The sequence below is a fragment of the Mastomys coucha genome, unplaced genomic scaffold (assembly GCF_008632895.1).
Source record: "Mastomys coucha isolate ucsf_1 unplaced genomic scaffold, UCSF_Mcou_1 pScaffold3, whole genome shotgun sequence".
Lineage (NCBI taxonomy): Eukaryota > Metazoa > Chordata > Mammalia > Rodentia > Muridae > Mastomys > Mastomys coucha.
In genome coordinates this window covers 10,634,715-10,652,990 of record NW_022196909.1, presented here as the reverse complement: position 1 = coordinate 10,652,990, position 18,276 = coordinate 10,634,715, and the positions used below count along the sequence as shown (strand labels likewise).

The following is an 18,276-nucleotide window of genomic DNA, read 5'->3' as shown; positions in this document are numbered from 1 at the left end:
ATTTTCAGGGGGGAAAAAAAAACCCCAATGGTCATTCAGACCTCTGCTTCAGCTTAGCCACAGCCTTCAGAAGCAACATGGAGCATCCTTAGAGATGCTGGAATCCCAAGGATCCATGTTCAAAACCCCAAGCGGGGGCTGGCGAGATGGCTCAGCGGGTAAGAGCACTGACTGCTCTTCCAAACGTCCTGAGTTCGGATCCCAGCAACCACATGGTGGCTCACAACCACCCGTAATGAGATCTGACGCCCTCTTCTGGTGCATCTGAAAACAGCTATAGTGAATTACGCTGGAGAGAGTGGGGCCGGCAGAGGTCCTGAGTTCAATTCCCAGCAGCCACACACATGATGGCTCACAGCCATCCGTACAACTACAATGTACTCATACACATAGAATAAATAAAATAAATCTTTAAAAAAAAAAAAAAAAAGACCCAAGCGACTTTCTCTAGCCCCCGGATCTGGCCAGTGCTCGCAGCCCCTTCGATCCACTGGGGTTTCTCTCCTGGCATGGCCCCTCATGGGCCAGGCCCATTTTATAAATGAGAAGATTGAGGACAGGTACTGAGAGTTTAGATCAGAAGTTATCCCAGAGACAGAGACAAAGGTCACGCCTGCCATAGCCTACCTTCATTGTGAAGGTCCCCGTGAGGCTCTGTCCACTTCCTCTGGACGGCTTCCCGGCGGTATACCACGTGGGTCCTCCCCCCAGCCTCCTTCGCCTGCTGCCCTCGCTCCAGGGGCTCGATGAAGTAGTCTGAATTGTCTGTGCGGATGAGGCCGGCCTGGGGGCCAGAGAGAACAGGGAGCAACGGAAAGAGAGAGAAGAGGTGAGAGAGAACACAGTGATGCAAAACAAACACGGGTGCGGGCTCTTCCTCCCCGGGGGTGGGGGTTGGGGGGCTTAGGAAAGCCTGGGACTCCTGAAGTCCTATGGCAGGAAAAGTATAGGGGTTAGGAACGCTGAGCACGGGAGCAGGGGAGTGGGGAGGGCCCCATTTTAAACACAGCAGGCCCGCGTGGCTTGTGCCAGTCTGAGGTTTCGTGGGAACAAAGACTTAGTTCTTCGACAAAGTTCTTCGACCCTTCTTACTTTGCAAGGTGAATGGGGAGCGTACAGCCAGGTATCCTTCTCCCGCTATGGGCAAAGAGGGGAAGACCCAGAAAAAAAGGGAAATCAGCCCTTGCAGAGGTGTGGACCCTGCTCCAGTACAAAGGGCTGTTGTCCAGACCTGAAGCGTGTGCTACGGCAGGGGACTGGTGGGCCCCTCGGGAACCTAGCCAGGATAGTGCACCAAGGGTGCTGGCTCCACTTTCAATCTCCCATACAGCCCACATCAAAAAAAAAAAAAAAAAAAAAAAAAAAAAAAAAAAAAAAAAAAAGTCCTTAAAATAAAAAAAAAAATAAAATAAAAAATAAAAATAAAAATCAAGAACTGGCCTTGGAAATCAAAACACAAAAATCTAACTAACCTTGCCAAACCCAGCAAATGTTATTAGCCTCCAACAGAGACTATAATCAAAGAGGCCAATAAAATATGAGGAGATGTATAATGTTGATAGGCATATGCTTGCATATGACTATAGACACACACACAGACAGACATGCACATGCACACACATGTGTGCACGCATGCAGGCACACACACGCGCACACAAACCACATCATCTCTATAAAGTAGGCCAGCCCACTTACTATGGTGTCTCCCAGGTAGCAGATAACGTATTTGTTGAATTCACTCTCTTATTCTAACAGGGCTCTATTGAAAGCCTTCAGCATCCCAGACACCGGGAGCCCAGCTGTAAACCTAAAACCGTGTGCATTTTTATAAGCTGACAGGTCTCCTCCATTTGAACCAGAATCCCCCTCCCAGCTCGTCCTCTTTGGAAGCTGTGTTTCAGGGAAGTCCTCCCATGGCCCAGTGTACCTGCCCCTGCAGCATCGGGCCCTCTTGTCTGTCAGTGAAGCAGGAAACCGAGATGGTCAGGACCTGGATGGCCACTATCACACCTCAGTACAGACCCATCCATGAGGCCAAGGCATGCTCTGGAGGGAATGGTGGCACCGTGATGGTGTGCAGCTTCCCTGGGCTCCTGGCCTGAGAAAACCTGGGTGTATTTGTTAAAATGTGAGGGACTAGGCTCTCGGGCTGGGAAGACAGTATAAAGGATTTGCTACGTAAGCCTGACAACCTGCATTCAGATCACCAGAACCCACATGAAAGCCAGACAAGTAGCACAAGCTACCCCCATAGTCTCAGCATGCCTGTCAGTGTGTGTGTATGTGTGTGTGAGTGTGTGAGGGTGTGTGTGAGTGTTTGTGTGTGTGAGGGTGTGTGTGAGTGTTTGTATGTGTGAGAGTGTGTGTGAGTTGTGAGTGTGTGTGAGAATGTGAGTGTGTTAGTGTGTGTGAGTGTGAATGTGTGAGTGTGTGAGTATGTGAGTGTGTGAGTGTGTGCATGAGTGTGTGCATGTGAGTGCATGTGTGTGAGTACATGTGAGTGTGTGAGTATGTGTGTGAGTGTGTGAGTCTGTATGTGTGTGAGTGCATGTGTGAGTGTGTGTGCATGTGAGTGTGTGCATGTGTGTGAGTATGTGAGTGCATGTATGTGAGTGTGTACGTGTGAGTGTGTGTGTGTGTTTGTGTGTGTGTGTGTGTGTGTGTGGTGGGGTAATAGGGGGTGCTGGGGCAGGAAAACCTCAGCCAGCCTGGCATAAGATCCTTGAACAAGAGATCTTGTTTCAATCAAGATGGAAGAAGAGGACTGGAACCTGAGCGTGTTCTCTGGTAGCATGCACACTGTGGTATGTGAATGCTTGTATGCATAAGCTTGCAACACACAAACACCATACATATTCCTGCACACATACCACACACACACACACACACACACACACACACACTGCACACACACATACACACACAGATCAGCATACACATGCATGTACACAGCACACATACCACACACACCACATATACAACACATACACGTGCACACAAACACACACACCACACATACACACACCACATACACATCCCACAGACTCCTACACACACACACCACATATCCACCACACATACTATATGCACACACACACCACACATACTACATACACATACACACACAGACCAGCACATATACACCCCCCCCCACACACACACACACACCCACACACACCATACAATGTCAACATCAGCATTTCTTCAAAAACCTCATCATCTACCACTCGCTCTGGCAAACAGGTAAATGAGGCTCAGCCTCTGGCTCTGAGGAGGAGCCAAGGATGAGGAATGTCCTACCCTGCTCAGCACTAAGGCAGGTGTGGCCCTGAGGGATGGGTGTACCTTAGACACTTAGTTACGAGAGATAAAAACACAACCTGACACCCCTGCCCAAAAAGGCGTGAGTTGGCCCCATGGAAATCTTGTCAAGAACAGGACCAGAAGCAAGAGGCTCCAAAGCTTCCCCACATCAACTTCATCCTCTCCCATGCTGACAGCACATCTCCACACTGTCACAGACAACAGACCTGCCTCACAGGCCTGTATGCAGCCTAAGGGAGAGCTACAGTGACTCCAGCTGTTACACAGGCATCCTGAGACTGGAAGCCTAGGCTAGACCCCACAGCTCAATGAAAGTGTGTGTGTGTGTGGGGGGGGGGAGCGGTGCATTCATGAAAGGAAGGGAGAAAGCATCTAGGTTAGTCAGAAAGAGCCATCCAAGATGGAGGGGTACATCAGGTGGAAGGAACCCTTGGCTAGAGTCATGGGCCATGCTAGAGACCAGAGAGAGGCCTGAAGATCACAGGCAGAAACTGAGAAAGGTTGGCCTAAGAGTATGTCTGTGGCCGGGTGGTGGTGGCACACGCCTTTAATCCCAGCACTTGGAAGGCAGAGGCAGGCGGATCTCTGAGTTCGAGGCCAGCCTGGTCTACAGAGTGAGTTCCAGGACAGCCAGTGCTACACAGAGAAACCCTGTCTCGAAAAAACAAACAAACAAAAAACAAGTATGTCTGTGAGGGGTTCATTGTCATAGGAGGGCCCTGCCCACTGTGGGTGGCACCATCCTACATGTTGGCAGTCCTGGGCTGCATACGAGAGCTGGCCGAGCATGACCCTGAGCAAAGAGTAGTCTACCTTCGAGCTCTTGCCCTGACTCTCCTCAACAGTGAACCATGACCTGAAAATGTAAACCGAATGTCCCCCCTAACCCCCACAAAGTTGCTTTAGATCAGTGTTTTACCACAGTAACAGAAAGGAAACAAGAATATGTCTCTGTTTTGCTCTTTGTAAAACTCTTATTATCTATTATTATTAACAATAGTTCCTACAGCGTCATTACCCTTTGATAAAGGCACTAAGACTAGAGCCATTTCATAAAAGAGACATTTAGAAAATAAAACCACTTTCTCAAGTCACCCAGTGAGGGTCACCGCTGAACAGGAGCCCAGGTCTGTGTGGTCTGTAACTGACACACCACGTAACCTTGGTTCATCTGGGCTGGTATCTGCCCTCTGGGTCCTTTCCTAGTCTCACCTGACCTTGTAGAGCAAGAATGCTCAATCTTGACTCTGGCCAGCTGTCTCCATGGACACCAGCCCACTCCCCACCATGAACGTGACAACAGAGAAGACCCAGCGCTCATAAAAGGAACACGCCCTGTTACCGTTCAGGTGACTTCCCATCCCTCAACTGGACAGGGTCCTCAGCTCACACTGGCCTTCCCGTCACTCAAGCAGCTCTCTAGCACTATGGACCTTCCAGCCTCCTAATCTCAGGCCTTGCCCCAGGACACGCTTGGGGAGTCTGACTCCGTGGACAGTTTACTGAGTAGGACGAAAGAGCGGGACCCAACAACTGGGCAGCATATACGTTGCATTGTGATTGGGGGGGCTTCACCCGTCCCCAGAGATCAAGAGCAGAGCCTCTCAAAAGACTGTTCTTATCCCATGATGCCTGGGCCTGGGCCTGGGCCTGAGCCAGATCTAGGCCTTTCTGGACCTTCTCACTGGGTAAGCCTAGCCCTAGCCCTAGTCCCTAGTTCCAGCTATTCCTAACCGTCATGGAGACCACTAAGGTATGACCTTCCTGGGTAAGCACAAGCCCTGACCCTTCCCCACTGGCTCTGCTCTCCTCCTCTAGACAAAAAGAGATCTGGCACAATTTCCCTTGAATCCCTGCCCTGGCTAGGAAGCCAGGCACCACGCGAGGCAGACAGACTGGCAAGCAGAGCCTCCTGGCTCCCCGCCGCCTCGCTAAATCACTCCGTCTCTCAATTTATGAGATGTTTATATTTCTGAAAAGTGGTAGCTAATTTTAAAAGTACTAAAATCAAATCAAATTTCTGGGTAAAACATCAAGGAAAAAGGGGGGAAGAAAAAAATCAACGTCGGCTCTCTGTGTTTGCACCCGCTGCTTATTTCTTCACAAACAGTACATAGGTAGGAAATGAACACTCCAAAGGTTCCTCACATAACACAAACAAAACAAAGGCTGAATTTACTTGGTTACGTCTGGCAGAGCCAGATACCGTGTGGGCCCTCAGACAGGAGAAGGCCTGGCCATCCCAGCCTTCCACTAAATTCCCTTTAATGTGGTCGTTTCTGAGTGTCCTTTCTGGGAGGCATATGGCAAGTGGGAGCAGGGATTCTATTTGGATTTTTCTTCCAGGGTGCCTTGGGATGACATCACTTTCTTGGCGAAGGCAACAGCTTCTCTCTGTCTACACCCAGTGGCCTCCAGGAGCCGTGCAGAGGTTTTCCCTGGTTGCCCAGGTGGGGAGGCATTCTCAATGTCAATGTGAAATCCCAGGGGTATCTGAAGAAGTGGTCACATGGCAACTGGAGAGGGGAGCAGGGCTTAGAAATCACCTGATGACCTACTGAGAGCGCTCACGGAGCGGGCTCAGTTTGTTACTGGCAGCTGTCTGCCATCAGGATAAAGTCTCAGATATCTAAGGAGATAACTGAAGCCAAACTATTTTGAAATTTGTACATCAGCGTGCTCTGGTGTGCATGATATGTTTCCTCTGTAGGTTGCATGTACGTGTGTGGAGACAGAGGCAAGGGGACGCTGAGACAGCAATCAAAACCTCCAGGGAGGCCGCAGGAAGGCCCGGGAAATGAGTCCTCAAATGGAATGGAAATCCAAGCTTGGAAATAGGCCAGGCTCGGGGCTGGAGATATGGCTTAGTGGTTAAGAGTGATGACTGCTCTTCCAGAGGTCCTGAGTTCAATTCCCAGCAACCACATGGTGGCTCACAACCCTCTGGAAGGGGATCTGATGCCCTCTTCTGGTGTCTCTGAAGACAGTGACAGTGTACTCACATATTTGGAATAAATAAGTAAATCTCAAAAAAAAGAAAAATTAAAAGAAATAGGCTGGCTCTGTCTTTGTCCTGTCGGGTACAGAGACAGTGAAAAAGGACACGGCCAGATAGATTCAAGGCTGGCTCTGAGACATAACTGTGGGACATCCGGAAAGGAGGGTCTCTTAGGTCCCATGGCTTCCCAGAAAGAAGGCCTTACAATAGTCAACTAAAACTGTGCTCAGCAACTGGAGACTGGATGAGGATTAGCCACTGCGTCCACCAGGTTCCTGAAGGGGTGGCTGGATTGTTCTCACCCAGGCACCCTGACGTGCTACCCCAGCACCGATACCTCTATGTCTCCCTATACGACAAGGCTACCAGAACCCCCTAAGTCTTCTGCAACCAAGAATACTGACCACCGCTCCCCACTCCTGGCCTCCCTCCCTCCTCACCACCTTGGACGTCTCAGTCTACATGCATGATAATTCCCCTACAAATATCTTTAATTCTCTTATCTCTGAAAGAAAAAAGTCAAGGTAGGCCAGGACAGAGGACTTGAAACTTCTGCTTAGCCTAACCTTGTAGTCAACTGCTCACGGCACCCAAAGATCCTGAAAGGGCCATGCTAGGTTATTTTCTCTAAGCCATGACATGAGAGACGTGCCATCCACTACCCTAGGGCAGGGTTCCTGTCAGGGCTCTTCTATGCACAGGCATGACAAGGGAACAGTGAAGAAAAAAAAAAAAAAAGACAAGCCTCTACTAGTCTTAACAAACTTATATCTGGATGATATAACTTTTACGACTTGATAATTAAGACAAACAACCCAATTTAAAAAATAGGCAAAGGATCTGAGTAGCCATTTCTCCAAGGAATATATTTCAACGGCCAATGAGAAGGTGCCCAGTGTCATTAGTCAGCAGGGAAACTCAATTCCAAACCGCAACGAAATATGGCTTCACACCCACTAGGCTGGCTAGAATCAAAGTAAGATAATAACAAGTGTTGGCAAGAACGGGTAGAAACTGGAGCCCTGACACATCGCTGGTGGGAATGTAGACTGCACAGCCACTTGAAAGCACTCTGGCAGCTCCTTGAGCAATTGAGGGGCGCTGATACAAGGTCCAGAAAGTCCACTCCTAGGTACAGACCCAAGACAAACAAAAACACATCCACCCAAAAACCTGTCCGCAGACGGTTAGCCTCCATTGCGTCCATCGCGAACTTGATGGCGTTCAGAGCCACCTAAGAGACACACTTCTGGGCTTGTCTGGGAAGGCATTTCCTGATAGGTTTAACCAAGGCAGGATGAGCCACCCTGAATGGACAGCATCATTCTGTGGCCCTAAACAAAGGGGAGGGGGTATGTGGAGAAGCAAGCTGAGTCCCAGCATTCCCCTCTCCTGCTGCCTGCACAATGGCACAGTGTGGCCAGCTGCCTCACGTGCCTGCGGCCATGCCTTCCCGCCATGATGGGCTGTCCCTCTTCTTAAACCCTGGAGCCCCAAACCAATCCTTCCTCTCTTCCTTAAGACGCTCTTGTCAGGCATCTTGTCATAGCAAGCAGAAAAATCACAGACTACCAGTGTTCACAGCAATCAGAAAGTGCAGGGAGCCCAGGATGCCTATCAGCCAAATATGACACGTTCACACAATGGATTATCTAGCTACTAAAAAATGAATGAAGGGCCTGTGCTTGCCACAGAGAAGATGAGCCTGGAGACTCTACACCAAGTGAAAGCAGCCAGATACAAAGAGATGATGAGTTCTGTGAACGCCGTGGGAACAGACACTCAGTGGTCATTCAAGGTACTAACTCCCACCCCCACCGCCACTCCCGCAGGAAAGAGAATAGGAAAATGCATAAAGAAAGCAGTTGGGTGGCCATAGGGCAGCAGTATGGAAGGATTGCTCTGGGGCAAGAGGTAAGGGACACCCATTTCTCTGTGAACTGACAGAAACCTCATGCTGAGTGTGGAGACAGCTGCACATCTCTATAGTTATCCACTAACAATCCATTGAAAGCCAGGTGTGGTTGGCACACACCTTTAATCCCAGCCCTCAGGAGGCAGAGGCAAGCGAATCTCTTGAGTTTGAGGCCAGCCTGGTCTACAGAGTGAGTTCCAGGACTGCCAGGGCTATACAGAGAAACCCTGCCTCAAAAAACCAACACCCCCCCTTCAAAAAGAAAGAAAGAAAGGAAGGAAGGAAGGAAGGAAGGAAGGAAGGAAGAGAGAGATAGAGAAGGAGGGAAGGAAGGAGGGAGGGAGGGAGAGAGAGAGAGAAAGAAGAAAAAAGGGAAAGGAAAGAAAAGAAAAGGGGCTGGAGTGATGGCTTAGTGGTTAAGAGCACCGACTGCTCTTCCGAAGGTCCTGAGTTCAAATCCCAGCAACCACATGGTGGCTCACAACCATCCGTAATGAGGTCTGACCCCCTCTGGTGCGTCTGAGGGCAGCTACAGTGTACTTACACATAAAAATAAATCTTTAAAAAGAAAAGAAAGGAAAAGAAAAGAAAAGATAAAATCCACTGAACTGTGTGCTTTGAATGAGTGAATTGCGTGCTACCATGTATCACATCTCAGTTAGGCAACTGAGTACTCAGGGAGACAGACATATTGGGGCCGTAGGGGAACCACTCTCACAGCACCCAACAAACTGGCCCCTTCCTTGGAAATGTGAACCAGCATGGCTCAGATGAAAGCCCAGGGATGCTGTGAGGCTCTAACTGAGGGAGATCAGCTAGAGACAAGGGCGGACAAGGTCTTGGGCAGAGCCCAGGAACATCTGCAGGCAGATTCAGACAGCGCTGCAGGCTTGGGGGCAAGCAGAAACACCGAGTCCTTAAGGATGGGGCTGAAAGGGCCAGACTTCCTCTGGTATGCCCTAGGATCCTCCAACCCAGCAGCATGAGGACTCCCAGGCCAGGACAAAGGCTGAAAGAAACAGCATCAATCCAGCGTCTCCGCCAGCCAGCGGGGGCTGCTACCTGCAAGGACCACTGAGTATCTGCTCCCGGGGTCAGAACATCTGTAGGCTCTGGGAGGGGCTGAACTTCGCCCATCTGCAGCAATATTGTGGGTGATAGAGAGAAATGCAGAGACCTTAAATTCAGGGTTCCTGGTTCAAATCCTGACTCTGTCGCTCATTCAGGTAATCTCTGGGTAAGGTGACAGGACATTCTTGTGCACCTGTCTGGTCAGGAGGTAATACACATGCGACATCCGGACATCATTTCTGCCTTCCAGCAGCAGGCGGGTGACATCTCTAGCTGCTATTGTGATTGTTATTAACATCACCCAAAGTATGTTTTAGAGCAGTGGTTCTCATCCTTCCTAAATGCTGCGACCGTTTAATACAGTTCATGTTGTGGTGACCCCCCCCCCACACACACAACCATAAAATTATTTTTGTTACTACTTCATCACTGCAATTTTCCTGTTATGAACCATAATGTAAATATCTGATATTCACATGGCCTTAGGTGACATGTGTAAAAGGCATCAGTTTCGAATCCCAGGAAGATTTGTCCCTGATTCCTGGCTCAGATACAACCCGGCCTTCACCTGCTCAGATCCTCTACCTATAAATGGGAAGACACTCCCAAGAAGAAGGGGGAAAAAAAAAAAAGAATCCCACCAGGTAGGAAAAGTCCCTACCAAGAATAGAAGACCTGCAGAGGGTAGCTTTAAACACATATGATTTCTTTCTCTTTAAAATGCTACGTTTTCTGACTTTTTATGGTTTCTGCCTGGAATTCTGCAATTCCCCTCCCCTAAAGCAACTTGTTAAAGGAAACTGTGTCCATCAGCCTTTCTCGCCTGTGACAAAATGTCTGAGAAAAATCAAGGTTAAAAAGAAAAAAAGAAAAAAAAAAAAAAAAAGATAGGGCTGGAGAGATGGCCCAGTGGTTAAGAACATGGATTGTTCTTGCAGAGCACCTGAGTTCAATTCCCAGCTCCCACCTCAAGCAGCTCACAATTGCTTCTAACTCCAGCTCCAGGGGATGTCTCTAACCTCAGGCACAGTGCGCACGCACAGACCTACAAACGTGTACATGTAAATAAATAATACAAACATTTCTTTAAAGAGAAGAAAGGCGTATTTGGCTCGTGGTGGTTTTGGGCGCTACTATTTTTGAGTCCGTGCTTGCACAGGGTAGTGTGGCAGGGGATATATATAGTTAAAGCTGCTCATCTCGTGGTAGCCGGGAAGCAGAAAGCGGGGGAAAGGTTGGGGTCCCCATGTGTCCTTCAAGGGCTTTCCCTCAGTGACCTAACTTCCATTAGTCTCCATCCTTCGGTAGCAGCACAAGTTGCCTTTGGTGGAACATTCCAGATTTTGACCATAGCACCGACACAATGAACCCTTCCTTCTCTGCCCAGCGCCTTTCCTGGCAAGTGGTGGTAAGGGTCCATGCAGGTGTGACACATCCGAGACTCAACCCAGGTTAGGTGGCACGGGCCTCTTCAAGCCTCAGTTTCTACATTTGAAGCCAAAGGGTTGGGAGGACAAAATGGAAAGGAAGAGGGAGATGCCCCCACAGGGTTTGACTCTCAGCAGGGTGTGGTTTACTAACCCCTTTCCTTCCTGGGCCCGACCCCCATGACATGACCCCAGCTTCTCCGTCAAATACTTGGCTACGACAACTGGCCTCGCTCTTAGATGCTTATTTCAATCATTCGAGGAATTTGCAGATCTATTGTCACCCAGGCCACACTCCAGACCCATGACATCATGCCTCAAGTTGGAAGGACCTGGACATGGTATGCCCTCAAAAGCTACCCGGGGTTTTGCCAAGAACCATACCCCAAACTGAAACCTTCTGGTCCATGGAACCGTACTCAAAGGGATGGCATGGCGAAGGGCTCTTTCACAAAATGGGCAGTCAGCAGGGGGTAGACAGAACAAATGCAGAAGACGGACAGGAAATAGAAATCCCAATGGACCGTTTTTTGCATTCCCTGAATGGGGTTGAGCCCAGCCAGGCTGCTTCTACATTCTTCTGGCACTGGAAGCGTCCCACCCCTGCAGGGAGTGGCCAAGGTCTCCTAAGACCACTCTATCTCTGCCTCATACCATCTCAAGACCTCACCATCCCCTCCCCACCAACACAGCTTCTCTGTGGGTGGGTGATAACTGCCCAAAACTGCCCCCAAAGACAAGTGCAGGTCTTGAGGTCCAGGAAAGGGCTGTGAGGGTGTGATCTGCAGGCAACCAATGGCAAGTCGGGGATGTCAGTGGCCACGCAAGATGGGCAAGTCCACGGCGCAGATAAGTCCCTCTGTGTTTTTGATGGTGATGCTGATAATGACAATAACGACATTGGTGGTGATAATTAACTGTCCTCTCCCACTAACCAGACCTCAATTGCTCAGACCATTATCAGCTTGGTACATACACTTAAAGGAGGGGTGACTGTTTTCTTTCCACACCACCTCATCTCCAGAGGGAGGGGTCCTGTCGTAGGTGGCAGGGCAGGGCTCACACCTACAGGTGTTCTGAGCCTCCCCTTCCTCTGCAAACCATGTCCTGGAGGCCACTGATAGTTACAGTGTTTTTCCTCGGGGTGGAAGCCACCACGTGTCTATTTCCCCTATATCCAGAAGCCACGTGGCTGTGAGGCTCCTCTATGCCACCCCATCACCACCACAGCCCACCATGATCGGGCTGGGAGCTCTGCCTGGCTCTTTGCTTGGCTCCTAGTCGGCTGGCAGCGACTGGAATTTTGGGACGAGGAGACAGGAAGCGATCCTTGGTGCCAGAAGACAGCATGGCTGCCAAGCCCTGCATTGAGAAGCAGCTCCCTGCATAGAGGCCCTGCAGTCCGCACCCAGTGGCTCAGATGCCAACCAGATCACTTGGGGCAACGCCAGGGAAAGGGTACAGGCAGCCCCCTCGGCAGGGGAGAGCCGGCCAGAAGGCCCTGTCTTGGCTGAGAGCTGCATCTCTCCTACAGTAGATCACAATTGTATGTCTGTCTCAGACTCCGATACAAGGTCAGTCTGTGGCAGCCCTGGAGAAGGTTCCTGAACAGGGCAGGGAAGCACAGGGGAGTAGGAGGTGGGGTACACCAGACACCCAAATCCAATGCCAACAGGCTCCAGCCCCGGTGGCCCTAACACACCGGCCATCTGGGAACCACCGGTTTCCTCTCCACAGGGCGCAAAAGCAGACAAAATACAAATAAATCCTACTTGGGAACTGCCCCACTAGAAGGTCCCCTCTTGCCAGAATGCTGACCCCTCACCCTCACCAGTGTGCCTGTCAGTGAGCAGCAGCACAAATTTCTATCCTGTAACCATAAGGCCTCTTCAACTGCAGCTTGCTTCATTCATTCATTCATTCATTCATTCACTCATCCATCCATTATTTGTTCATTCACTTGCTTAGTTATTCATCAGAGAAGGCCCTTTCTAGACACTCGAAATACAATAAAATGTGTCTTTATGACCTGGGGAGATGGCTCAGTGAGTAAGAGCCTTTGCTGTGCAGTGTGCAGCTTCGGATCCATGTGAGGAGCTGAGAGTGGCTGTGAGCAGGAAGACAAAGATGGGAGGATTTTTTGGCGCGTGCTGGCCACTCAGCCTAGTTGAAAAACAAGCCCTGTGGCTGGTGAGAATCTGTGTCTCAAGCAAATGATAGGGGAAGCTACCTGACATCTTCCACCAATCTGTCTGTACATCAGCACATGTACACATAGACACACACACACACATACATGTATGTGCATACACACATACACACACATACATATATGTGCACACACATGTTCATCTTCACATTGAGGTAGAGACAGACAACACATCCATAGAACTGAAGCATCCCAAAGGGGACTGTAATAAATGATTAAAAGCACGCGTAAAGACACTGGAGGCAGAGGGGCGGTGGTGGCGCACGCCTTTAATCCCAGCACTTGGGAGGCAGAGGCAGGTGGATTTCTGAGTTCAAGGCCAGCCTGGTCTACAGAGTGAGTTCCAGGACAGCCAGGGCTACACAGAGAAACCCCGTCTCAATACCCCCCTCCCAAAAAAAGGGGCTAGAATTTTATTTGTGGCACTGAAAACTGAATCTGGGGCCCTGTGGATGTTAGGCGCTTAGTACTCTGCCACTGGGCTACATCCCTAGCCCTCTCTTGATTTGTTTAAATTTTGGGACAGGATCTCACTAAGTAACCCAGGCTAGCCTTGAACCCAAGCAGGCTTTTTTTTTTTTCTTTTCAAATAAGATAGAGCTCACATTGTAGCTCATGTAGCCCGAAACTGACTATATAGCTCAGGCTTGCCTCAAACTTGTAGTGATCCTCCCGGCTGAGCCTCCCAAGTAGTTGAAATTATAGGCATGTGCCACCAAGCCCACTGAATGTGGCCCTTATAGGAGATCTGCTTTGGGGGCAGCCAAGGGCTCTTGCAGAGGACCCAGGTTCATTTCCCAGCACCAATACAGTGGTCTACAAGCATCTGTAACTCCAATTCCAAAGGATCAGATGCCCTCTGCTGACCTCCTCAGGCACACGTGTGGCACACAGACATACATAAAGGCAACACACACATACACACGTATATAAAATAAAATTTAAATAGTAATCGTAGATCATTTTTCCCACAACATTGGCCATGGGTGAGGGGCCAGTGGGAGCTATGAGGACAAAGTGGCCCCAGGACAGGCAGTATCCTTCCGGAAGCAGCTCGTGGCCAGAGTGATGTTCTCGCGTGTAGCGCCTTCTCTCAAGCCAGCCTCTCTACAGCTCCTACCACCCTGTCACCGAAAGCTAAGCGCACCACAAGGCTTGCCGGGTTCTATGACAAGCGATGAGTACATCCTAGCAGTCTACACCGAGGCCTGGAGATGGAGAGGGGAGTAGCCATGGCAACCAGAGGCTGAGAAGGCAGACAGCCTCACTGGAGCTAAACCCCACTCATGACATGGGATATTGATGTCTTTTTTTTTTTTCTTAGTTGGCTTCCATGTTTTAAAGAAGACCACGCTATGCAGAAAGTAGGCAAGTCCACCTCCTGGATCAGGAGCCTTACAAACACCTCATTTAGGCCCCAGTCAACCTCAGGAATCCCCAGGACAGCTGGCTTTTAGTAGCCAGCATCCTGAAGGTGTTGCCATGGCTACCATCTCACTAGCCAGCCCTGGCCTAGAGTCAGCACTCACATGAACCCTATCCTTTTCCTTTGAATGAGGAGAGGATGAGAGATTGTGGGAGGAGCCTGTGCATCCCCTACCTGCACAGAGAGGATATTCCCTTTGCCTATGTGTACCCTAGGTCTCTTTCCATCCCTGGGCCTTGGCTTTCTCAGATAGGAAAGGAAGAGGGACCGGAGGCCCCAGACACAGGCTCTTCCAGGCACGGCTTCTCCAAGTCAGGCTAAGGACAGGGAGACTGCAAAGCTGTTCTGAGCCGAGACTTACTACAGGAATGTCTGTGATAGGGCCCAGCCTCAGGTAGTTGCCACTGCCACTCCTGACCAGCCAGGGATGAGATGTCATGTGGACGGTGTTATTAATGGCGGCTGTAGGACTTTGAAAGCTAGGGCAAGGCCCACGTGCTAGAAACACCATGCTAGGCAGCTGGCAACAACCTTAAGAACTTTCCATCGCAGAGCTGGAAGAGCTCCTGCAGGGCACTTGCCGGGAGCCCACCCAGGTCTCTCCTACGGAGACTAGGAGGTAGATAGGCAGGCAGGCTCAGCCTTCTATTCTCACTAGCCCCAGTCGCTCTCCCTCCAGCCACAGCCTGGAGACCCGGCAGAAAAATCAAAGCAGCCCTGGCCAGAAGGGGAGGTCTTTATGCCCCAGAGCGGCAGTGAGGTGATGTCTGGCTTTTATTCCGTATCATAAATAGGCTATTAATCCAGGGCTGACAGCAATGCAAGGCTCGGAGAGACTGCGATATTGATATTGACTGCCTCAGGGGCTGGAAAGTCCCAGAAGCAAGACAATTCCACTCACTTAGACCAAGCAGCCCAAGGCAGGAGCAACAGGGCAAAAGCCCTCTCAGGAGCAAGAGGTAGGACTTGGAGGAGACATCCAGGGATCCACAAGTGAACCCGCTGCACATCGCATCTGTCCTTGCTCACGCAAGTTCCCATTCAATGTCCCCAACTTTGAGCAACATCTAAATTGCAGCATTTAAAAAAGATGTGTGTGTGTGTGTGTATGTGTGTGTGTGTGTGTGTGTGTGTGTGTGCCACACATGTGCAGGTGCCTGAGGCAGCCAGAAGAGGGCACCCAAATCCCTGGGGCTAGAGTCACACACAGTTGTGAGCCACCCAATGTGGGTGCTGGGAACCCAACTTAGGTCCTGGAGGCACAGCAAGAGCTTTTAAGAGCCGAGTGCATTGTTTCTAGTAAACAAAACTACAGTGTAATTGTATGTAATTCGGTTGGCAGAATGCTTGCCTAGCAAGTGTGAAGCCTTGGATTCGTTCTCTACTACATACTGGGTGTGGTGGTGCACATCTGTAATCCCAGCGCTCAGGTGATGGAGGCAGGGCAACGCTAAGTTCAAGTCCATCTTCAGCTACATAGCAAGTCTGAGGCTGACTGGGACTACTTAAGACTTTGTCTCAAAAAAAGGAAAGAGAAAGAATAGAAAAGAAAAAAGAAAGGAGAAAGGAAAGAAGGAAGGAAGGGAGGGAGGGAGGAAAGGAGGGAGGGAAGGAGGGAGGAAGGAAGGAAGGAAGGACAGAAAGAAGGAAGGAAGGGAGGGAGGGAGGGAAGGAGGGAGGGAGGGAGGGAGAGAGGGAGAACATCACTTTATAAGTACAGGCTGAAATGGGCTCAGAGAGGTTGAGTCCCTCAGTATGAAGGAATGTTGTGGATCCCGTTCCTGTGTGTACACTCTGCACGTGAGACTTAGGCACACATCCCTTCAAGAGATAGAGTCCCTGTCCTTACCTGGGAAACTCTCCTCTGGTCTTATGGTATGACTTGGCCAATACAAAGAACATCTCAAAGCTTTCAAGGCTGGACCTTTAGAGGCCATATAGCTTCTGCCTTCCCCATCTTAGAATGCTGCCTGGAGACTGTGGGGAAAGAGCCAGGCTGTCCGCTAGAGGAAGAGAGGCCCCAAGGGGGAGAACTCAGACCACCTACCTTATAGCCAGCAACACGTTGGCATGAGGGTGAGAGGCCAGAGGAGACCTTCCAACAAGCCCGCCCACCCATTCACTGAGAGTAACTCCTAGAGAAAGTGCAGAACACAATCAGAATAAGATCCACCAGAGTGGGGCTGAGTGAGGCTAGAATCAGGGTGGGCTCCGATTACCAGATGAAGCCTAGGGACCCCTTGGGTGGCCTTCAGACAAATAAGATACCCTTGCCTTCCTCTCCCTGCCTGCCACCATCTCAGACTAGGGAACGCAAATGACAAAGGTACATCAGGAGATGGTCATAGCTGACAGGTCGGTAAGGGGCTCTTGGCACACTGACGAGCCTAGGAAGCAATGGCCGTGATGACCTTTGCTTTCAAGATAAGAAAACCAAGGAATAGTTAGGTTAGGGAGTTGGCCATGGTCAACATGCATGCACAAGGCAGAGCTGGAATTTCACCCTAAGTAGACCAGGTCCTCCTCCTGAATACAACATGCAACACTGTCGACTAATGAGGGCTGAACAGGCTTCAGTTCTGAGTATTGAAATCGTATCACCAAGGTGACTGTCTAAAAGGTGAGACCTTTGGTATAATATGATTAAGTCATGAGGATGGAGCCCCCAGAAATGGGATCAGCCACCCTATAAAAGGGCTGGTAGCAACTCCCTAGCCCTCGTTAGCCTTCTTTCTTTCCCATCTCTCCTTTCCTTGCAGAATGCCTGCAGTTCCCACTCTGTGACTTCAAAAGCTCATCTACACCCTTCGAAACATGTGCCCCTGCACTCTGTACCCCTGTGCCCCTGCACCCCTCCTTGCCAGTGCAGTCACTGGGGATGAGTGAAGTTTGTTGGAAACAGTGGAACAGAAGTTCGAGGATCAACCCTGAAACCCCAGGACCTAGCCAGAGCCTAGGTCTATGCAAAGCCCCTACACTGTTAAGAGTGCTCCATGTCAGACTAGGAAAGTGTCCAAGTGGTGTGACAATCATGCTCTCTGGAATTGGAAAAGTGTCACTCACCGACTTGACAAAGCTGCACGCACTTTCATAATTACTTGATTAAAACACAATGCACGTACGCGCAGTGCACCATGAAAGGCGCAGCTTTTGTGACTTGCTGCTTCCCCACATAGGCGGAGTTATGTGCCCACAGTAGGAGCACTCATTTCCCAGTCTGTCCTTTCATCTCCCCAGGGTGCTCTGTGTGTATGTGTGTGTGTGTGTGTGTGTGTGTGTGTGACCTATGTACCACAGGTACATACACATGTGCATGTGAAGGCTGACATCCTTCTCAATTGCTCTCCACTCTTATTTCGTGACATGGTTTCTCACTAAACCTGCTCATCAGTTCGGATGCTCCTGTCCTGATCTCCCCAGCACTAGGATCACGGGCACGCCCGACAGCACCTAGCTTTTTAGGGAGACTCTACGGATCCAAACCCAGGTCCTTAGACTGGCCCAGTAAGCCCCTTACCAAAGACTGAGCCACCAGCCCAGCCCACCCCACGGAAGCCCCGTTTTAAGGGCAAAAGGACTCTGGTTCAGAGACTGCTGGGACCTAGTGGTGGGAGAAAAAGAAGAGCTACAGGGCCCTTCCCCAGCCCCACCCAGTGCCACTAAAAATGCAGCCTTTGCAGAGTGAGAAAACAGAACCAGATGTGACAAATCTTACACGTGTGGCCACTTCCGCAGCAGACCTTGACTCACAGAGGCACTGGAGGCAGATGGGGAGCACTGGAGGCAGAAGGGGAGCACTGGGGGCAGAAGGGGAGCACTGGAGACAGAAGGGGAGGACTGGAGACAGAAGGGGAGGACTGAGGGCAGAGAGGGAGCATCAAAGACAGAGAGGGAGCATCGGAGGCA

General features: G+C 50.2%; 1 protein-coding gene across 5 annotated transcripts in view; it reads right to left on the bottom strand.

Annotated features, from left to right (window-relative positions):
- Adamts14 (ADAM metallopeptidase with thrombospondin type 1 motif 14) overlaps positions 1-18,276 on the bottom strand; it is an 85,488-nt gene that overhangs the window by 60,057 nt on the left and 7,155 nt on the right. For all 5 annotated transcript variants that reach the window (XR_004112361.1, XM_031347873.1, XM_031347872.1 and 2 more), the window contains exon 3: positions 628-784. Coding sequence is in view for 4 of the 5 variants with exons in the window: in XM_031347873.1 (XP_031203733.1) it covers positions 628-784 (157 nt within the window). In the remaining variant the exon portion in view is untranslated. The remainder of the gene's footprint in view (positions 1-627; positions 785-18,276) is intronic.